The following is a 21887-nucleotide window of genomic DNA, read 5'->3' on the forward strand; positions in this document are numbered from 1 at the left end:
ATTGTTCCTAGCAATAGTTGTCCCCACAAATCCTCTGGCAGCGCTTCAGGGCGGCCTTTGTTGAGGCTGCGATCAATCGTGTACCGGGCTGGCGTCTGCTAATCGGCTCGTGCTCACAAATGGATACCGTCGCCATTCGGATGATCATTACCTGCCTCCCTTCCGCCGTCAGCATCATGCGCGATGGCTTCGAGCATCTTTGAAGGCACGCGCCTTGTGCCGCTCTCCTGAATCGCCGCAAACAACTTCTCGAAGAACTCTTTCCACAGTACCACCATCAGAAAATCGTCCTTGTCGATCATGTACCTCGCAGCATACTTCAGGAGGCCCCCATACGGGCTCCCCGGGGCGTGGGTGCCTGCATTTTCCCGGCGTAGGAACGGCCGTTCGATTTCTGGCAGAGTAGAGGTCGAGATTGACGGAACGTCGAACAGGGCGACCTTCGGCAGGAAATCGAGAAGTCTAGCCTGGGATATTGAGACCTGAGAACGGCCCTTCTTTGTTGAAAGATCATGGTTCGAGGCGGCCTCCAGGGTTGTCCAGCGGTAGAAAACCACATAGCATGCCTGGTCATGGAAAATCCGGCGCGAAAACAACCCCTGTCCTTGTGCAGCATTGCCAGAGCTCGCTACCCGGGAGGCCGCCTGGGATGAGCCACTGCTCTGTATCGAACTCGCGAACGTCGTCGACTCCGGGGAATCCACCTCCAGCAACGCCACAATTCCTTCCTGTGCTCTTTCAGCAACCTCGGCGCTTTCGCTACTCAGCCATGTCGTCAGAAGTTGTTGCTTAATGCCGAGCTACTGGCCACCCACGCCGCCCCACTAGGCCTGGAGGCCGCCCGAGTCAAATATGCTATACACAACAACTGAATCGCATTGCTGGGCGCTTTCAGACCGTCGATCAATTTGTCTGGGGTCAGACTTGAGCTTAGTTCGTCGAATGGAATGCTCTCAACCACGCGTTGTAGAAGTCGAGTCAAGGGTTGAGGATCGCCGGTAATGGTGCTGAGGAGGGCTTCTCCGATTTGCAGCAGCTGCCAGAGGGTCGCATGTGGTGTACTTGTGTCGACGGCGTGACCGGCGCGGCGTAGTAGGTCATCATTTAGACGTGATGATGGCGTCTGCTGGAGTTGTGAGAGGTGCGAGAAGACTTCGTGGAAGAGGGTGTCTGGGTTTTCGAGGTGTGCAGCCATCTTGAGGGGTTGCCCCAGGGCGGACTTTGTCTCGATTCTCTTGGGATTCGTGAATTGTTATCAAGGGCTTTGAGACCGTGCAGCAAGGTCTGTATGCGTGTAGGACTTTGTTGACCCGAGAAAGCTGCCAACTAGGTACAGTTGCAATCGAAGACACATGAATCGTCGTAAACCCGAAGTTGCCTGAATCTTGGCATCCAAATATTGCCTCTTCCCATTTCCTAAATACTACTAGGTGTTGAGCACGCCCCGGCGCTCGATCAGCAGACATATTTTCACTGCCGCCCATAAATACATCCATATCGGCGTTGGGCTTGGTGTTCTTGGTTGAGGCGGGCTTTAGCCACACCCTCAAGGGTAGGCAGTAATGAGACAGGGTGGCAATATGATCACTACTTTACTGTACGTTCCTTGGGACGACAGCCACTACGAAGTCATGACTATGTATGCTACGCACAACACGCGCCTGCTCCGCGCGTACGAGGCACTCCACCGTTATTGTACCACCAGGAGTCCTTCAGAGCTACAAGCCAGTAGTAGTATTCATCTCTTCTGGTAAAGCAGACGCGTGATGCGCCTCGGTGAGATCTTCATCGTCGTCAACATGCCGACCAGCACGAGGGGTAGAGGGCCCTGCTTCGGCGGACTGCATCGGAGAGTCTCTCGTGTCATCATCGAAAAGTTCAAAGATTGAAGAACCTCGACGCGTGCGTGACGGGGTGTCCGTGTGCGAGTGAGGCGAGTGAAACCCCTAAAGCGTCGACAATGGACGTCGTTTGAGGCTGCTGTTCGGCGGTTTGCTTGGACTTTCTAGCTCAAGCGAGACGTCACGGAAGCTGGACATCCGTTTAAGCCCAGGAGCTGATCTGGATTCACTGCCCGATTTCGATGGGCTTTCCAGATCACTTGCAGCCGATGTTTGGGGGATGGACACGTTCTTCGCAACGGAGGCAGCCATCCAGGGCGCAGTCGTGTCAGCTCTTCGCACATTGCGTTGTGTCTCTGCAGCTGCAGGTCTCAGAGGCATAGAAGTGTTGCTCAGCGTTTTGCCGATCCTGCGCGGTGTACACGGTAAGACCGGACTCTTTGGAAGTAGCTTCGATTTGAGCCCAGGAGTTTTCTGCATGGTCTTGGTTGGTGAGACCTCGACAGAAGGAGAACTTGTCCTCCGGCGCTTTGACTTGGGCTGCGGGTCCTCGTCGGAACGTGCATCGAGACTGTGTGGTGACGGCCAGCTTTCTTGGATTATCGCTTTTGTCGTAGGCGATATGTAACCTGGATGTGGTCTCTTTGGTGGCCATAGAGCGGAATGCATCTGTCTTGGAAAAGGCTGCATATGCGCTTCGATTGCCTTGCCCGCTTTGGCGGCCCCAGAGAAAGTGCCTGCACGCTTCCCCTCGAACACACCCTCAGACTCAGCAATGCGTCGTAGCCTACCAGCTCCCATAAATTTGATGAGGTCAGTTCTTGTAGGTCTGGCTACCCAGTGCTTGATAGTTCGCTTGTACAGCTCTTCGAAGTCTGCTCTGTGAAAATCATTCGAAAACCATTCGTGCTTCAAAGCTTGCTGAGCAGTCATCCGCTTGTGCTCCTCGAGTAGGAGGAGTTTGTCCACAAAGTCTTTCGGACGCTCACGTACTGCAAGCCATTCCCGTGACGTGTGAAGAGCGTCAAGATTAGCCTGTCTGGCAAGAGTCTCGGAAAAGATTCTTGTCGCAGGATCGGCAAAGGCTGATGCTCCCGTCAACAGAATAGCTGTAATGCAGCCAAGCGACCACATGTCAACAGCTTTGGTGTAGCCAGGAGACGATCCCTGCAAGTCTTGCTCAGCCTCACTGCGAAGGTCGTTAGTCTAGCGGTTTCGAAAGCGAAAACACTCACGGCGCAGCATATTCCACTGTCCCTGCAATCGAGACCATCCGACTCAAAGGAGAACTTATTTTTCTGGCCGCACCAAAGTCCGTCAAGACAACGCGACATCCTGTAGACAGCTCGGTCATGAGGATGTTGTCTGGCTTCAGGTCTCTGTGGACAATATTATTGCCATGGAGAAAGGCCACGGCGAGTGTGATTTGGCGGGTGATGACAGCGGCCTCGACTTCTGTAAGTCTGCCGTTCTTGGACTCGACGTACGAGAAGAGGTCCCCGCCGGTGATCAGATCCTGGAAAATGAAGCTGCGACGAGATCAGTAGGCTGAGAGTTTGGTACAATTAGCACCTACATTGTGTTGTCAGTCACGAAGACCTTTTCCAGCCCAATGATGTTGGGGTGGCGGATGCTTGACAGGATTTCGAACTCTCGATAGTATGTTCTGAGCTTCGGATCCAGCTGGTTCTCCGGTTTCTGTCTTTCGCTCCAAACTTTGACCTTGCGCACCTGGGTTTTGAGGTTGACATCCTCCGCAGGTAGGGGCTCTTCAGGTTTTCCAAAACGCATTCTGCGCTGTAGCGGTCTTAGATCCACGATCTTGCATGCAAGTTGTACACGGCTTTTCTGCTCAACAGCCATGAAGACTTTGCCGAACGAGCCCGAGCCCAGCAAGCGATCTGTGACTGTGTACGATTGTTTGAATTTCTGTGTCATCATGTGAGTCTGCAGCAGTGCAACTACGGTAACGCACTCACTTCCATTTCTTCGTCGAGGACTTCGTCAAAGTACGACTTTTGCTCACGCGGATATGGCATCTTGAATCGAAAGCTGACCTCGGCAGAGAGCTTCAAGATATCGTCTTCGCTCAAAAGGAAGCCGCCTCTTCCTTTACCTATCAAGGAGCCATGCCAGAAGGTACCGTTCCGGGACAAGTCCTCCGCGTAGACCAGTGTACCGATCTCCGTAGGATCATCACTGTCGTAAGTGATCGTGTAGATGCGTAAGTGACGGGCAGAAACATGAGGATCGTCGATGTACAGTTGGCTGCATGGGTGAGTGCCGATGAAAGGCTTCGAAGCCCCGGACTTACCATCTCTGGCGATCTCTGCCAACAAGAAGCTCTTTACCGGGCACAATATGTCTCACTGTAAGGACTAGTATTGACAGAGGCCTCTGCAAAGAGAGGTAGAACTTACCGGCCACAACGACTCCTTCGCGATTGAGCTGCTGCAACATACCAACGCTGCGTGGCTGAGAAGAACTGGCTGGCGATGAACTTGGCGGAGCAATGGATCGCTTGGTCTTCGAGCGATTGACTGCAGGTGGTGGCAGCATCGCTGCTGGGTGGATGAACTTCGATGGCGGCATGGTTACACGTTGGCGAGCACGCTGAGCTGGAACAGAAGAAACGACTGAAGCATGCAGGAAGGAGACAAAGCGATGCTGCACCTAGATCACCTTGCACGCAGCGACGTGCAGCTGTCTGCCAGCTTACCGTTGTTGGTCTCAGCACCTTGACATGAACTCGAAACGGTCCTGATATCGAGCAACATGTTCTGTACGGCAGTGACGATCCAGATAGGATTCTCACTGCGTAATTCGCAACAAAGTCGGAAGGAGCGACCTCGCTGGCAGTCGAACGTCACGGGCACATTGGTCTAACCGCATTCGAACTAGGTCAAAAGTCCCGCCAAGGACTGAAATTGTGTGCCATTGAAAACCTCCCCCGCACGAGTCCAACCTGTTGTTCTTCTTACCACTTCCATCGCCCAACCTCATCTTCGCCCACCGCAAAGATGAGAGCTAAGTGGAGAAAGAAGCGAGTCAGAAGACTCAAGCGTAAGAGAAGAAAGACCCGAGGTGAGTCTCCTGCGCTGTTGCTGCAAGTAGCAAGACTAATATAGGAGAACAGCCCGCAGCAAGTAATCGCATCCAGCTGCTTCATCACACCCGAACTCTCGACCAACGTCAACAACTCAAACACACAATGCAGTCATATGCCCCGACTGAGCACCGAGAGCCTTGACTCGAGGCAAACTAAGCAACACTGTCCGACTGTATCTGTTCTGCAACCACTGAGAACACGATTTGAGATCCGGCCCCACCGCATGGCACAGCTAGCTGTAGCTACGTACAGGGAGGAGGGAAGGTGGTCAACATATCATGAAGCTGATCGATGGATTGCTTACGGTCTCTGGCCAGCACCGAGCGCTCACTACGAACCGACCATGAGCCGACTATTAAAATTGCTGCCGGATTGACATCCAGTACCATACCAATGAAAGCCAAGAAAAGGTCATTCTGTGACCACAAAACAATGTTCCTCCTTGTTCTCTATCGTGACCCCATGTGTACTGAGCTCTTGACATGCCTTTCCATTTCAACCGTCGCAAACATTGCTCGCGTGCTCAACTGAATTCCGATACCTTAAGTTCTAGACCATTCATGCACTCCTGCGCCATCGATGACCTCCCTTGGGAGCCACTCGAGCCTTTCCACACGTCGCCCTCCATGGCCGCTTCCCACATCCTCCGATCATGATACGCAGCACTGTGTCTTATGTTCCGTCTTGGGTTCGAGGCGGACGGAAGTGCAAAATTACGATCCAGAGCTGTATGCTTCGCCGTAGATCGTCGTCATTTAAATTTCTCCAAATCACTAAATTTGTCTCGTGTCTCGATTGACGAGCAGGCAAGTAGAAGAACAGCAGAGGGAGTCAATTGGCACTCTTGGTCGAGGATGTCAGACAAGAAGCGCAAGTCATCGGACCAAGGAGGACCTAATCCGAAAAGACCAGCTCTACAGGGCACGGTTTCCGTCAAGCACCTCTCCAGCAACAGTATTGCAAAGCCAGCAATTGTAACATCTCCTGGGACAGTCTTGGCTGCCAACACCACTTTTCAAGCACACGCGACCAGGTCCAAAGATCCGGAATTGCTCTTGTACTCTTCCGACCATGACACAATCGACTTCACCGCCCGAGAGACACGCACTACCACCACTTCAGAAGCACACACGAAGCACTACGTTGCAATATTCGACCCTGCCACGAAACAACTCACGGTCACAGAGGCCAAAAAGCTAGCGGCACGCTCAACGGTGCGACAGGTAGAGCAGGACAAAGCGGACTCGGACAGCGAGAATGAACATCCAACGCCCTCCCAAAGAGCATCTCGCGCCGCGCTCGTCGAAGCATTTGGTACCAAGAAGTCCCGCAAGGCTTTGCAAGGCGCTGCTGAGAATCGCCTTCTGGCTCGAGGCAGCGGCAACGACAGTCTCTCCGAGGCCATTCGCTCAAGTGTGAAACAGGAGGATGTTCTCGCCGACCCGGATTTCGGCGCTTCACAGGAGGCCGCTGCACAATCGAACAAACCTCTTCCACCAGCCAACCTCACCACCACAGACATTCGTGAAGTCTATGCTATCAGCAGACTGGTCCGGCCCAGAGGTCAAGCAACACTCGACGACATATCCGTCGCCAAGTGGGAATCCTATGCCTCGCGTACGCCGCCAAAGCCGATTGTTTCAGCGTTTCACTTCGTCGCCAACCGCGCGGGACCTCTCCTACAACGACAAGCACAACTTCTCGAAACGGGCGAGTCTCCGAACCGCTTTCTCCCGCTTGTCAAGACGCATATTCGTCTCCTTCGATACATCGAGTTTCTTCTCTATCTTCACAAATTCCTCGCAGCCGCCAAACCTCGACGACAACTTGACCGCCTTGATCGAGACGCTGCAAATATCCAGGACATGTGCGCCATACTTCCCTTTGCATCTCTGCTCAATCACTTTTCACACTTCTTTCCCGACAATATGCCTACGGCACCAGCGATGACGTTGTTGAGATCAACGATTCTGGCCTTTACGCTACACATTCCTCCAGCAGGCCGTGTACCAGATACACAAGTCCTCGTGACCGAGCCGACCGACATCGCTCGCGACCTGGGCAAGGACATTGATGAGATGCTGAAGCTGTATCGAGAATTGGGGTGCCAGAACAAGCCGCTGAGTGACACGGAAATCGCGATGTGGGGCTTAGAGAGGTTGAGAAAGGGGGACAGTAAGGTCGCCACCAAGGTCAAGTTCGCGAAGCTAAAATTCCCAATCGAGTTTGTCAAGGTCAGTCAGGGAGCAAGGGCGAGGGGCCGACGATGAGGGCAGATCGCCAGAACAGGCTCGTCCTGTAAGGGAGACTGAAGTATTCCACCTACTGAAGAGGCCCTTGCTAGCATGCTAATGAGAGGCCAAGCTCCAAATATATTACTCAATGGTCAGAAGGTGCATCAACTACCTGTTGGTCTTTATAGCGTGCTCTCCTTCATCAAGCGCCGGTCGCCAGCTATGATCCGTGCTATCTTCTCATGCCATCTTTAATACGAGTCAGACCCTCCATGGCGCACCTACGGAGTCCTGTGCCCTTCCCTCGAGTCAACCCTTGTCATCCGGTCTGAGATACAGCCCCGCCCTACAAACCCGAGTGCCAAACCTCCGGGCGGAAGCGAGTTTCTGTACCCCTGAAAATCGCTGAACTCACGCCTGAAACAGCCAATCCCAAGCAAGAGTTCAGCCATGGCGACGTCTATTTCTGTTCGCTTACCGAACTTTTTGGGCACGTTGTCTCAGCATCTTGAAACAAAAGCACCGACACAAACCTGGTCCGTGTTGGAATTTTGCTTGAACAACACACGTCACTCCTTTCCTCATAACGTTCCTAGTCCTACAGCCGTAGCAAAAGCACTCGTTTTCGTTTCCTAGATTGCACAACCAAATACCTATACATTACGATCTGCGGCCCCAGATCTCTGCGACGGCCCATCGCATGCTAGCAGCATCACTACGTCCGATTGTCCAGCCTGAGAGCCCGGCTGAGAAGATGCCTGTACCAGACGCCGTACCAGAGCAGTCACTTTCCTCATCCGAAATCGCACAAATAAGAGGACACATCAGCAAAGCCTCAACACCTGCGGAGACCGAGACGAGGACACCAGCGTCGATAGACGAGACTAATGGCAACACCACCGCAGCGGAGCCTGCCGACAACAGCACACCCCCAAACAACGATGACAATCTACCAGTAGTGACAGCAGAGGAGATCAACACGGCCGCCGACGCCGCGACAGAAGGCCTGGTGGTTACCACCGCAGAAGAGATCAACGGCACAACACAACAGTCCACTGTAGACGATGCCGCGCCGGTGCCCCTACAGGCCTTGGCTGGCGAGCCCAATGGAACAAACGGGATTGAGCAGACCACAGAGCCCGAAGAGCAGGTAGAGACTGCGGACCCAGCAAAGGAGGTCAAGGCCGAGGCGGACGACGAAGAGACACCGCTCTTCTCACCAGATCTGATCTCTCCCGAAGTCGCCTCCCTCCTGCCAGAAGGCTACATTATCCGCCCGCTTCGACGAAGCGACTACCACAAAGGCAAGTCCCTATTCTGGCCCACCTCGCCCAACACCCAAACAACCCTTCCCCATCACACCCATCAGACCCTCGACTAACTTCCCTTCCCACAGGCTTCCTCGACACCCTGCGTGTCCTGACCACAGTCGGCGAACCCACCTACGATCATTTCTCCACACACTTCAAGAACATGCTCACAACCCCCGGCCCAGCTACCACACCCTCGTCATCCTCGACCCCTCCCTCCCCCCCACCTCCAGCATAGTCGGCACCGGCTCCGTCCTCGTCGAACGCAAATTCATTCACAATATGGGCCTGGTCGGGCACATCGAGGACATCGCTGTCGCGAAGAACCAGCAGGGGAAGAAGCTGGGTCTGAGGATTATTCAAGCGTTGGATTACGTGGCGGAGAAGGTCGGGTGCTATAAGTGTATTTTGGATTGTAGTGAGGCGAATGAAGGGTTTTATGTCAAGTGTGGGTTTAAGCGGGCGGGATTGGAGATGGCGCATTATTATGGTCGGTAGGAACGGCCTGATCATGGTGGGTTCTTGGGGTGGGTTACGGAGACAAAGTTTTGGTGATGGCTGGATGTGTGCTCGCTATGTGAAAGCTATGGGGAGGGATCCTTCCCGTGCAGGGACGCAATGAGGCAATTGCAGCAAAATTCCAGTCGGGATGAGACCAGATCGTGGGCAGCATTCACAGAGCGTCCACAAGGCATATTGGATCAGCGGCGAAGACTGGATTACAGACTTCGATTGATCTTCGAGCAAAAGCGGTAATTCAATCAAGGAGCGGACCCCGGCCGGTGCTAGAAAGATATTGTTATCATGGATACCAGGCATAATAACCACCAGTGTACTCGAAGGGGTGTTTGGTGGATAAACTGCAATGCACTGGAGTTGCAAGGCCAGCACGGGATGTCACCTCCCATTCGATACATGAAGCTCAGATCGTGGTGTCTGTATGCCTAGGCTGGCCGGCAGCTCCTCATTGCGTCTTGGTATCTGCTTCATTCGACTTACCAACCGTCCAACTGCGTTCTATACGTGTTTTCGCTATCATCCAAGGGAAATGCCGTGTCCTTCGACGTAGTTCGAGGGCCGAGCGTAATTTGAGGTGAAACGAGGTTGAAGTGACAAAGAGTCGAAGATGCCGTGGTCTCAGCTACATTACTTGCACTCTGTCTTCACGGACGAGCCCATCCAAGTGCACACACCAGGCAGCAGCGCAAGTCTGATTCATGCAGGACAGTGCATACGTGTCCAACGACTCAAATGAGCGAAGGTAACCGTGCCTGGCCCTGATCTTCACCTCCTCGACGAGCTATAAGTAGTCTGTCCTGCCATCGAGTTCTTCCTCTCTCCTACCCGACAGCAATCAAGGAGAGTCAGCTGGCTGATTGTCATGTTAAGATAGCAGTCGCTGCTACTTAATGGGGCGAGCTTCCTGGGCTGCATGAGGGCTGTGTGGACGAATCACTCGTTTGCTGGTAGCTGGTCTCAGACCCATGATGACTTCAGGGTACGAACGGGCATAGGTGGTGGTGAGTGGGCAAGCGAAGAAGAATCCCGGCAGCAGGATGAGGGTAAGCGAACAGACCAGCAAGCGCAATATAGTTCAATATGTCTCCGAAGCACAGCGATTTCTTGGTTAGGGTGTCATTGGTATTGTATTCTTCTTACCTCCAGCAGTCCTTGACCCGAGATACTCGCCCTGTTTCTTCTGTCGGATCACTTTGACAATGCTGAAGAAAAGGAACCCACTGAGGACTGAGGCGCATAGCGGCCTTTTCCGAGTAGCAGTCGCTTGCTCACCCTCGGCTTGCGTCCGTAGCGAGCATTCTCGTGCATCTTTGAGCGTAGAGAGATCGGTAGACCATGCATCGCACCCTACTCCTTGCCCTGACGTGCATCATGAATTTGAGAGTCTTCGCTTGGCGAATGTTTACTGCTTTATGACCGAGGCTTCTCCTTCTTCTCCTTCCACAAAGCACTCAGACCGACACCGGAAACCTTGACGACCTTGAACCGCACACCGGGAATATCACCCTTGGCCTTGCCCTTGCGACCGAAACCAGCGAGGAGGACTTCATCGTTCTCGTCGACGAAGTTCAGGCAACCGTCATTTGGCACTGTAGAGATCTTGTTAGCGCATAGTCCTTCACGCAGTCCACATCATGCCACAAGTCTGGCTGGAAATCGGTACTACCTACCGAAAGCTGTGACCTTCTTTCCGTTCTTGATCAACTGCACTCTGACACACTTTCGAATGGCCGAGTTGGGCTGCTTGGCCTCGACGCCGACCTTTTCAAGCACAATGCCCTTGGCGTGCGATGAGCACCGAATGGGGAGGATTTGTAGGCGGTTCCGAGCAGGCGCTTCTTGTAGTGCAGATCGGCCCATCGACCGTCTTTGCGCGCTTGCACGAGCTTGCGGGCGGCGTTGAGACCTCTGGGTTTGCCTCGGTTCGTCATGTCTGCAAAAGTTGTGCGTTAGCTTTGTTTCTCGTTGTTTTCTGGTTGATTGAAGTGGGAGAAGTTTCTTCATGGGCGGTGATGGTAGGCATAGCCGGAACGGGTTGCCTTGGCTGGAAAAGAGAGGTGCTTGACGGCGACATGCACAATGCGAGGTGAGAGGCTTACTGGCGACGTTTGGGAGACGGTTGAATTGACTGCAAGGTGTTGTCGTTGTCGTCGAGATAGCAAGACTGCGGTTCAGGGTCGAAATAGTGTGCCAAGCATTCGAAAATCTTGGCTTATTACGGTGGCCTTGAGCGTGAAGCTACGTTTGCCGATACGAGCGCTATCGATTCATTGACCTCACTGAGCAAGCCCTAAGCCCTGTCTCTCGTCTCGGAACTCCACTTACTGCAAGTAATCGTTGAATCTGATAATGTAATAGACCGTGTTCCGGTGGTGACCTCCCGGCCGAAGTGAGGATACAAGATGGCAAGCTCTTCTCAGAATGTTCGGCTGGAGCCATCAGCTTCGCCTACCACTACGAGACCAAGGTTGGGACACGCCAGAATGCCTACAAACACTGCCCGTCTGCCACCACCGACATTGTTCAAGGGCCCACCATCCAAAAATGCCTCGCACATATCACTCGCTCTGCCTGATGAGAATCAGAGGAAGGAGCTCGACACAGGCAGGATCGGCGTTCCCAGGCCGTCCCGGATACCACCAGCCATGTCCTTTTCTGGCGCATCGTTTCGCAACAAATCGATACAGGCAGATGAGTTTCGAGCTGAGAGTCACTGGGCAGAGATGCAGAAGACTTTGGCAGATGTCGAACTATCGGCCATGAATCCTTCTCATGTTTTCGGTGCAGAGCACGCTAAGGCCCTGGAGGATCTGCGGACCGCTCAATTGTCTTTGGCACAGGCGTGGGCGAAGAGCGAGGCCGATGAGATTACTGAACACGATGGTCTGGATGCGGAAGTCGGTTCACCAGTGGGACTCCCGGATGCCAAAAACAGCAAGCGCGGGAGTAGAGCATCGAGTATCAATCAAGATCGGTCACTCGAACAAGAGACTGAGCGAGATCTCAGACTTGCTCGCAAACGACGTGAAGCGAATGATAAGTATTTCCAGCAGGTCAATCAAGGCGTTCTTGAGGTCGTCAAACGATTGGATGACGTGGCAAGCGCAATGAGGCGTGTAGAAAGGGAGAGCAGAGACATCTGGAACGACGACGACAGCAATGTCAGTGCTCAAGATATGACAGGGACTGATAGTGACGGCCGACTGCCGCAGACACCTACCGATGCGAGCCCCAGTCTTAGCGCAGACAGTCCGCTCAGCCAGAGGGTACGGACTTGAGACACTTGTTGAATGTGGGCAATTGCAACGCCACCTGTCTCGTCCAGGGTTTTACTGGCATCGACACCTACGGCGACTCACCTGCTTGCTCCGGCTTGAGCATCCGGAAGAACCTCGCATGAGCAAGCGTTGGGGAGATACTGCAGCTGACATGTTGCTGACGTGATCCTGGATCAACGGTCGCCCAGAATTTGGCGTTCAGCCGGCTTGGATTCAGCCTGGCTTGTGCTAGCTGGTGTGACACCCATAGCGGAGTCAGACCCTTCTATGCGACGGAAAACACTGTGCTGCTGCGTGTGTCCAGAAAGTACATACCTGGAATGCACCAAGAATGGCTAGGCCTGATGATGGCTTCAGTGCTCGAGTCATGCGTTACGATCTTGAGAAGAACTCAGCGTCTACGATTCGCGAACGAAAACCTGCGCAGCAGCGGCAAGTACCACGGGAAGACGGCGATACTACGGTCCAGAACGCACGCCCGAGCCATGCAGCTTCGAAAGCTTCGACCCGCAACACTCTCGAGAACTTGACCAGCAGCAGGTATCGGTATCCGGGGCCTTCAAATTGCGCACATGGTACTAGTGGTCTGCGGCGAAGCAGCATTCTGTGCAATAGAGTTGCTACATGGTTTTGCGGAAAGCGATAGCTTTCCTGTCGTCGGTTGGCAGCTTGATCGGACGACCTGCTAGGCTATCAAGCATATCACAAACATACTGCCCAATTGAGTTGCAGCAGAAGGGAGGTGTTCAATATCGAAGATCACAGAAATGCCTGGCCTGAATTTCCTCGCGACGACGACCGATTACCTATTCTCTCTGAGGGCTTTATCCGCCGGAAAGAAGTACATCGGACGGCGAAGAGTCGCGACAGAGTATTAATTCGCCAACGAGTGGACGAGCTAATTTCGTCACACAGGTCCTGCCGGCAACGCGTTTGACAGTCGGTCGAACAGAGAACAATAACAGCAGCAAGCTATCTATAGAAACGGCAATTGAACACAAGTTTACGTGGAAATGGGAATAGAACATTACGCCTTCGAGCCTCAGTACGTCGCAGGACCTGCAAAACGCACATGCTGCTCGGACAGCGTGGGCGAATAGTTCCTTATCTTCCTTGCCCTCATGACCAGGGGAACGACCAGACTTTGGCCTTACTCGGTCTGTCTCCCATTCACGCCAATTTCCATATGTGATCAACTGGTGAGAAGTGCCTGGGTATACAAGATTGGACGTCCCAGAACTGCTTGTAGAACAGAAGAGTGAACCGTCTCGCATGCCAGGTAGTACTTACCCAGGTGCTGTACCACATCGTGAGTCAAACAAGGCCACAAGGCAACCACGACGGGGCCCGTGAAGCAGATGCACGTGACTATGTAATGTAATTGGCGGCAGGCGCCAAGCTTGAGCCCCGAGTTTCGGATGAGTTAGCCGCGTCGTCAACTCTCTCACTGCCCCTCTACCTACCACGTGCTTGAAAGTGTAACCCCCAGCCTGGTGGACGTAGTGCCCACAGACTGCCTGGGATGGCGTCTTATCTCTCGTACTTCACATCCGGAACCGTTTCAGGTCAAGCAAACCAGTACGGGCAGCACAATGCGTCGAATAACTCCTCCACCTCCACATGGTCTAGTGCCTTCTCGTCGCGCATATCAACACTGCGGAAAGCCCTGACGAAGGACTCCGAGGAGGACGACCCAGATCATGAAGATTGCTCGCATGTCTCGAACGTACTTCGAGCATACTACATGGAGAAAGGACGGACGTTTCCCGAATGGCTCCCACCAGATCCGAAGAAACCTGCGCCAGCACCACCTCCACCACCTCAAAATATGTATAATCAGTATGGAGCAGGATACGGCTCGCAGTACGGCAGCCAGTCTGATTCCAGCAGACAATCTTCCGTGCAACAGGGTGGTTTGTCGGATCTCTGGGATTCGTCACCTAATCCTCAACCTCAACCGCAATCGCAAAGCCTTCGAGCACCAAGGCCAACACCACAGTCGCTTCGGCCCCACGAGAACTCGTCAAGTCACTTAGCACCATCGTATTCCCAGCAATCAGGTTCTGCTCGACCTTTACCTAGTCAGCGCGCTGGTAGCTTCCAGAACACTGCTGCAGCGTCACCTGCCTTGGGTTCTCGTGATCGGTTACGTGCAAAGCTGCAGGGTGGAGGGAGTGGGCGAAGTTCACCGGCTCCCCAGGGCCAGCAATCCTATAGCGGCTCGGCTTTCAGCTTCGAGTCAGGCGGTGGCAGTGGGGGATCGCCATATGTTTCTGCGTCGGAACCCTGGTCGAGTTCGGGTGGAAATCCTTACGACCAACCAACAGGCAATCCTTATGCTGATTCACGACCTTCGCGTGCACGCCCAGGTGGGCTGCCCTCTGGTCCGAGAGGACCGCGATAGGAAGTCGGTCGTTGTCAACACAATCACGTCAACACAATCTGCAGCATCTTACAAACGCGACAAGATCATCGAATCTGGGACACCTATTTACCGCCCGAGTGTCTCCGGAAACGTTTGCGGCTGAGAAACACATCGTCATGAGTGCTAACTACTACTTCGCACAGTCAGCGGAGCGCAGTAGACAACACAGCTCTGTCTCAGGTATGGGTCGGCCAAGAGAAGGCACCGGTTTCTGTCTAAGAGAGATACTGTACCAAGACGTTACCGTTCAATACTTCGATATTGATACGTACCTTGGTAATAGCGGTCAGCCAGCAAGCTACTGGTGGGTAACAAACCTGTCGGGAGATCAACGGACTGCTAGAGCTGATGTCGCTGTGGCTGCTTCCTTGGGGGCCGCAGTCCCCGGAAGATCATGTTTCCAGCGCTTAGGCTTCGAATCTGCGATCGGGTCGTCCCAGGCCGGGAATCTGGTTACCCAATTCTAACGTGTGAAGCTGTGGCTAACGGACTCAGCGCTAGATCTATAGTGCCACACCGCACCCGTGGCGTGTAAAAAGGCTGAGCTTTCCGCACACAGTGTGCTCGAACTGGCGGTATGAGAGCGAGCCGAGAGGCTGTGGGTAAGCCCCAGCTCGGATTAGGAACTGATTTAGCCCCAAGAGACAGTCTCTTGCCTGTGATTGGACAGCTCGTCAATTCTGTGTTCCTCAGCCTGGGGTCATTATCCTGTTTCGTCTAGTAGTCGAATCAATCTGAGTTCTGGTGTCTGGTTAGTAACCCGATGCCAATTCGCCGGTGACCTGTTGCTTCAACCATACCGAGGCCTTTGAAGGTATGATGTCGTGATTCTTTCAAAGTCCTGCTGCTAGAAAATCGCCGTAATGACTCGAGATCAGAGCTCCCAGCATCGCTTATGACGTGATCGTATCATCCCAACTCTACTACCTACTGATATTCTAATACCGCATCCGCTGTATGGATTAAGCTTCTTACCTGTTTGAAGTCAAAACGATCCCGATCTCATGTACTATGCCTTCCCATCACGGCCATACCTTCGATCATTGTCCTGACTGTGAGATCATCAGCCACTCGTGCCAGTGCTTAGTACACGGGCGCCTCATAAGGCTGAGTGCAATACTCCGGGCCCCGGCGCGCACGCGGTTCCGGGATCCACACCTCCTTTCAACTCGCCCTCGAGCTCGTATCTCAGCCACATTGGTGTTATCATGATGACTATACCAAAGGTGGGGCCTCTGTTGCGAAACTTTGCCATGCGCTTCCTCGTCGTAGTCAGAGAACTTTGTCTTCCCGAGAGTTCGGGAAGACCATGTCCCCGGGCATGCGCTCGTGGCGAAGACGACTCTCGGGGAACCCGCTGCGATTAGAATCTGACTCCAGATCGATGGAACGGGGCCACGCGAGCCAAAAGCAAAAATTCCGTCGTTATTAACATGCGGCAGATCTGTTTCCCGACTGGTCAACGGCCAACTGCCCATATTGGCATGTACTCTTGTCAAGATCTTCCGGAGAAGACCATCAGGTCCGATCAGCACACTAGTCATTGCTCAGTACAACCGACTTCCCCAGTCAACAAATTCGACTTCTCACTTTGGAGCCTTGGCACCAGCAGAAGCATAGCATAGCCAGATTACCGACTGCCAAAGTGAAATCGATCGCCTTTACCATGCCGCAGCATTGAATGTCTGAACCTTCCTGGTCTTAGTACTCCTTCCTATTACATATACACCCTCCGCCTGCTTGACCGACCCAGGAACTCGGTTGTCCATAGATGGGCTTTCCTGCACGGAAGCACCTGCCTACTATCTTCCTAATCAATCCCCAATCTTGACCCGATCTACAAAACGCACGCAAGTCAACCACTTCTCCGGACCCACGGCCACAAATACACACATCACGATCTGCGACTATTCACGACCCGTCCAATCCTCCTCTGCCCATCTCATCTTGCCCGTATGCAACCTGACTAAGGTCCTTTCCCTTACACACTTCAACACGCCCACCCAAACGGAAGATAATCACGACAGTTGCCCAGACCCATAGAACCCTAATACCACTAAGCGACTAAACAGGTCCGGATCTGGGTTTTTTTCTCTCGCTAACCAATACCGTTTACTTGACCTGCAGTCCCTCCATTGTTCTCCGCCCAGCCTTTCGTCTGCCTTGGAGGAGGGAGAAACCAGAAAAGAAAGTCGCCTATTATCTTAGCTCATCCCGGACATTACATACTCGTACACGAGCAATTCTTTTTGGGGGCCTACGTGACAAGTCATACGGCCATTTCATATACACACTATACTACATTCCCTATACACAACACACATACGCACCCGCACCCGCTCACTTACATACACACACTCACTGACACACATCCGAGACGAGCGAACACGAGGCCGCCAGAAGGATAGCCCAGCCCAGTCACATCCCCTTGTCACATCTGCCCCATCGGCTCGGTCGTTTCTACAGACAGTCAAGTGTGGGTGTGGGATATAGAACTGCCACAGTGTGTGTGGGTGCCAGGTTAGACGAACCAAGGGGCAAGGGTGGTTGCGGTCTGAATCATTCAGGACCATGTCATCAGGTATGCTTGAATGCTTGTCCTCCTCTTGCTGGCCTGATTATATCAGTTCGCTCTCGGACACACCCGTCGCTAACGCAAGTGTCAACTCTTTCTTTTGACAGGCAAGCAGCAGCAGCAGCGCCATAGGCAAAGACACGCAAGCACTGGTAGCTCCGTGGGCTCAGCAGATACAGAGCCTGACCCTGACCCTGATCAGCCTCCACCTGCCGACCGACACAGAGGATCACCGTCCTCATCGCAGCAGCGTGACAAAGGCAAAGGCCGCGCAGTCACCGCCGTCGAAGGCAGTGGAAGCGGCACCGGTGACCGACACACCAGCCCCTTGAGACGATCACCACCACCACAGCAGCAGCAGCAGCAGCAGCCGCGACAACAGCAGCGACAACCACCACCCATTATGTCTCGGTACTCCGACAGACATTCGGACAGACACTCCGACAGTCCATCTTCGTCGGGCTCAGCATCGCGTTACCAGCTTGTATCGCCAGCGACGCCATCGACCGATCCTCGGGCCATGAGCCAAGTCAGTCCCGGATTTATTTTTGTAACTTTTCCTTGAGTCCAGCGTGTTGCGTTTACTTCCAGCCCGCCCCTGCTGCCCTCTCCTATGTCTTTCCTACTGTATTGCGTGTCGACGTCGTATTGACGGCTATGATTATGTGATGTCCCTTCTCCTATTCGCCTCTGCCCAGATCCCAGGGCCAAAGTTCTCGCGCACTCGTTTCGTTGTGGGAGGGAAATGCAGGCTAACGTAACATCGAACAGAACAACAAGGACCAGCTGATCCAGTCTTTGCGAACACACCGTGTCAATACCATCACAGAGTTGCGACGGATCGAAAAGATCTTTGCATACCTGGATTCCGCGGAGGTCACCGAGCCAATGACCAGCGCCTGGCGACACTACGTGAACTCCAACAACTTGTTGAACGAGCTTAGGGGTTTGACAAAGAGAATCCCATTTAGCTCTGAGTGCCTGGACGAGGCAAAACAGCTTGTGGTCAGAGACCCAAGCAGTGTGCGCAGCTGGAATTATTGTTGGCTCGTGTTGATAAAGATGGAGAAAGAGTGAGTGGCCCTATCCAATCCCTGTCGATGATGCATGTCCATTGGGAATTTTCGAGCCGATCGGGGCTTTTCCCTTTGGCAGCAAATGATTCCGTCGAAACTCCTTGACACTCACCACTCATGCATACTATGCTCTGGGCTATCCTTTGCTAACCGTGGTGTCCAAACGAAAGGGGTCTTGTGGCAAAACATGCACGAGTACTAGCCTCAAAGCAGTCAACATGGGGAGGACGGAAGCCTACCAAGGCTGACTTCGACAAGCTTGTGGACGCGACGACTGTCGAGTGGACGCAGGCGCTTCGTCAGATGCTTAAACACTGGGACGGCAGACCGCCTAGCACCACTGGTCGTTGAGCAACAATGGTCCGTCGCGTTTCATCAAGCTTTGCTGGATCCCAAATGCCGGTGAGGAGACTTCGACTTGGACGAAAGGAGGAAGCGTTGTCTTTCCTTCATTTCCTTACGTGCGCGTATGGCCTGCCAGGCGGTGTGTCGCCACTGCCAGGCTGCCATGCGTTTCGCATTATCCTCTAGCGAAACCATCGAGGACCCTGGGACGGGGACATTGGAAGCCTTCTGCTGATCGAATCGGCAAGTGGTCTGGAATGTTTCTGCGGTTCTTTTGCAGAGCGCGGGCCGCTGTGATCGGTGAGCTCAAGACTGAGCACTGAAGATCGAGCAGAGCCCGACACGTTGAAAGATAGGCGATACGGCTGGGCCACGTTAGAGGGGGCAAATTCTGTATAACCTTACACTTTTGACCAGTCGAGAGTCGACCTCTCGACGTTGCCGTCACGTTTCATGTACCTACCATTGTTGTTTATGTCAGCTTGAAGCAATGTACAGGGTGTGTTCGGCTCCATGTCCTTGGGTCGCTGACATATCAGCGATGTTGCCTGGGCTGTTCAGGCCCTTTCGCCGGATAGTGTCGATAGCTAAGAGCATGTCGCCACCAGAAGCTCCGTGGAACCGGCCCTGCTGGTCGTTGTGCCGGTCCCGCAGGGCACCGCTTCGGGTTCTATGATACGACTTACAGCTCAGCTTTCCAAAGGCCGACGTGCCTTGCAGAAGCTTCGTGAATGTTGCCACATCGAGCTTGCCGGCTTCACGCAGGAGTGCAGGCTGGTTATCAAGCTAGGAACGCTTCATCGGCCGTCGATATTGTGATCAGGGGCGTAATACCGCAAGGCTGTGTAGTGCGCGCTTTAAAATGACGGAATTACTAAGTCGCCGAGCCCGGACTTTGGTCGAGCGATGTTTTTTGTCGCGCTGTCAGCTTGGCAAGAGAACGACTGCTATGATGACGACCGCGGAATGGCAACACCGTCGGCCGAGAGACCGTCAAGCTTGAAGAAAGCAGCAAGTAAACAAGACGAGGTTGCGGGAATAATTGACAATCATTAGGTACGTAGGGCAGTCGTGATCGCCTAAGGCCGAGAACAGGGCAAGATCGACGTCACCACCGTTTTCGTGCCTTCCTCGCTTCAACCTTGCAGTACGAGCCTAACGGGCCGCCCTCTCCTGCCCGATTGCACCTTCTCCGTTCTCAGTCCAATTCGTCCCCAAGCCGTTCATCTTTCTCGATTTGGTATACAGTACGGCGTCATCGGGCAGTCGAAGATTCCGTCTGCAACAGCCTGACAAACGTTCACTGAAGGCAATGAGTTTGCGATGAGCATTCCTTGAAGAAGTCACACTGAGAGATGGTGGTGTGTTTAAGCTCTTGCTCAGACAGGCATGCGCATGCCTTCAAATCTCTCACGGACGCATCAGATCGAAGCTGTGCGACTCGCATGCTCCCAAGCATGGTCCTGGAAGATCCGGAGACTGGTACCTGACAGCAAACTGAGTGTACCTTCCCCAACGGCCCTCGTGGGATTACAATTCGGGTCGATCATTGCCTCCGATCAGGCAACACCTAGTACTGTAATCAGCCAGCATCTCGGCGTCCACTTCGAGAAGTATCCCACAGAGAGGCAAAGGATAGACTGTCACTAACACGTGGCCAATCCCGCTATCGCGGCGGTGGATCGCCTTTGGTAATCGAGTCGTGGATGTGACCATACTGAACGAATGGTAACAGCCACATCGCTGCCTCGGCTGCATGATGACAATACCGTGGGGGCCTAAACGACATTCCTCGTCGCCGTAACGCAAGTTGTGTTTCTGAAGCGCTTTCTTGCCGTTGCAGCAGAGCGCATGGGATTCGCGTCTTGACACCAGAATTCGCAGGCTGGTCATTAACTCTGCGACACCAACATTGGCGGTCATGTCATGATGCATCGATTTCCGGCAGAGCAGGCGATTCGTTCGGCAGACTCGCCGCTGAAACCAAATTCCGGGGCAATGCGAGTGCGGATGCAGGCTTCTCTTTCAGTATACCCCTTCGAGCTCGAGTATCTGGCACGATTAGTCGGCGGCCAGTCAATTGTTGCCGCTCCCAACTCAGCAGTGGGCTCCGTCCTTTCGCTTAGTGACCACTTCTCGCCAAACCATGTCGGCGCAACACAGCTACACCGCCTTCCTTGGATTCCGCTCATCGATTTTTAGCCCCTGCGTCCGTGGCCCCCTCCGCTCGATCGCAATGTCTCCCTGGGTTTGGCGCCGAGGCAACATGCGGCTGTAGAGCCACCGCCCCGAGTCACAAGCCTTTGGACGTGCGCTCCCGAGAGCCAACCAATCAGCGGTGGTTCAGCGATACACATCCGCTTGTGTAGGACTTTTGATACCACCATCATGGAGTACCATGTCGATACAGGCACCGTCATCTGCATTGTGGCCTAAGGAGATACACCTTTGCCATCGTGCTGTATGCGGTGAAGCCATGAGAAATTTGTGGGTCAATGAAACCTCGTCGCCTTCCAAGCTCCAAAGGTGATGGGTTTGCTGGCTCCAGATGTCGTATACTGGTAGCCAGCTTCTCGTGAAATGGTCAGGTCTTGCATTACTCGTCCATGAAGGGCTGTAAGGTGCCGCCACTCCGCGACATATTTTGTTACCAGCATGAAAGGCCGAAGTATGCCTATCATGCCTGACGGCCGCCGCTTACTTGAAAGGACGGAATACGCTCGGATCTTAGTCTGTCACGTTCATATGCAATCCGCAAAGACAGGTCGATTGCGCATCTCCAAACTGAGGGTACGCACGCAACAAGACTCCAGCGTCCGCTGACGTGGCTGACTGTATATCCATGTCGGCCGGTCATGCGTTGCCCAGTGTTGTTATAGCAAATATCTCTTTTGACGATCTCGTCTCATCGGACACCTGGGTACTTGGAAGTCGCCGGGAGGAGGTTCGCATGACGTCGACAGACAGCGACGCTGCGAATTGTATCACCATTAGTCGTTACAATCGTGGAAGTGACTGTACCGCCGCAGCCGCAAGCGAGAGTGCCATAGTTCGATGACCTGACGGTCTTGACCCGGCTCATGTATTCACCACTGTTGCGAGGTCTGCTCCTATTCGACACCAGGTCACCGGTATTGGCCCCAGACTGATACGATAGACTTCAAGGGAAGCCGTC

At 53.5% G+C, this 21887-nt stretch overlaps 8 protein-coding genes across 8 annotated transcripts; 5 read left to right on the top strand and 3 right to left on the bottom strand.

Annotated features, from left to right (window-relative positions):
• Positions 1-113: 113 nt before the first annotated feature.
• Positions 114-1195, bottom strand: AB675_5997 (uncharacterized protein; the record flags this gene model as incomplete). The annotated part of the gene is made up of 2 exons (XM_018146253.1): positions 114-759; positions 816-1195. 2 exons carry the CDS (start codon positions 1193-1195, stop codon positions 114-116), a joined length of 1026 nt encoding a protein of 341 aa, XP_017996925.1.
• Positions 1196-1946: 751 nt separating this feature from the next.
• AB675_5998 (Meiosis-specific serine/threonine-protein kinase mek1) lies at positions 1947-4433 on the bottom strand (the record flags this gene model as incomplete). The annotated part of the gene is made up of 6 exons (XM_018146254.1): positions 1947-3030; positions 3077-3370; positions 3418-3770; positions 3821-4109; positions 4156-4210; positions 4262-4433. 6 exons carry the CDS (start codon positions 4431-4433, stop codon positions 1947-1949), a joined length of 2247 nt encoding a protein of 748 aa, XP_017996945.1.
• Positions 4434-5804: 1371 nt separating this feature from the next.
• On the top strand, positions 5805-7220 carry AB675_5999 (uncharacterized protein; the record flags this gene model as incomplete). Its single annotated transcript, XM_018146255.1, has 1 exon — positions 5805-7220. The coding sequence occupies one exon, from the start codon at positions 5805-5807 to the stop codon at positions 7218-7220; it is 1416 nt and encodes a 471-aa protein (XP_017996962.1).
• A 718-nt stretch (positions 7221-7938) lies between these two features.
• On the top strand, positions 7939-8992 carry AB675_6000 (Glucosamine 6-phosphate N-acetyltransferase; the record flags this gene model as incomplete). Its single annotated transcript, XM_018146259.1, has 2 exons — positions 7939-8492; positions 8680-8992. 2 exons carry the CDS (start codon positions 7939-7941, stop codon positions 8990-8992), a joined length of 867 nt encoding a protein of 288 aa, XP_017996882.1.
• A 1431-nt stretch (positions 8993-10423) lies between these two features.
• Positions 10424-10873, bottom strand: AB675_6001 (40S ribosomal protein S23; the record flags this gene model as incomplete). Its single annotated transcript, XM_018146260.1, has 2 exons — positions 10424-10602; positions 10684-10873. 2 exons carry the CDS (start codon positions 10871-10873, stop codon positions 10424-10426), a joined length of 369 nt encoding a protein of 122 aa, XP_017996937.1.
• Positions 10874-11415: 542 nt separating this feature from the next.
• Positions 11416-12291, top strand: AB675_6002 (uncharacterized protein; the record flags this gene model as incomplete). Its single annotated transcript, XM_018146261.1, has 1 exon — positions 11416-12291. The coding sequence occupies one exon, from the start codon at positions 11416-11418 to the stop codon at positions 12289-12291; it is 876 nt and encodes a 291-aa protein (XP_017996854.1).
• Positions 12292-13813: 1522 nt separating this feature from the next.
• Positions 13814-14695, top strand: AB675_6003 (uncharacterized protein; the record flags this gene model as incomplete). The annotated part of the gene is made up of 1 exon (XM_018146262.1): positions 13814-14695. One exon carries the CDS (start codon positions 13814-13816, stop codon positions 14693-14695), a length of 882 nt encoding a protein of 293 aa, XP_017996900.1.
• A 2592-nt stretch (positions 14696-17287) lies between these two features.
• AB675_6004 (uncharacterized protein) lies at positions 17288-18368 on the top strand (the record flags this gene model as incomplete). The annotated part of the gene is made up of 3 exons (XM_018146263.1): positions 17288-17297; positions 17399-17820; positions 18063-18368. 3 exons carry the CDS (start codon positions 17288-17290, stop codon positions 18366-18368), a joined length of 738 nt encoding a protein of 245 aa, XP_017996953.1.
• Between the last annotated feature and the right edge of the window lie 3519 nt (positions 18369-21887).

The sequence above is a fragment of the Cyphellophora attinorum genome, assembly GCF_001299255.1.
Source record: "Cyphellophora attinorum strain CBS 131958 chromosome Unknown Contig27, whole genome shotgun sequence".
Classification (NCBI taxonomy): Eukaryota; Fungi; Ascomycota; class Eurotiomycetes; order Chaetothyriales; family Cyphellophoraceae; genus Cyphellophora; species Cyphellophora attinorum.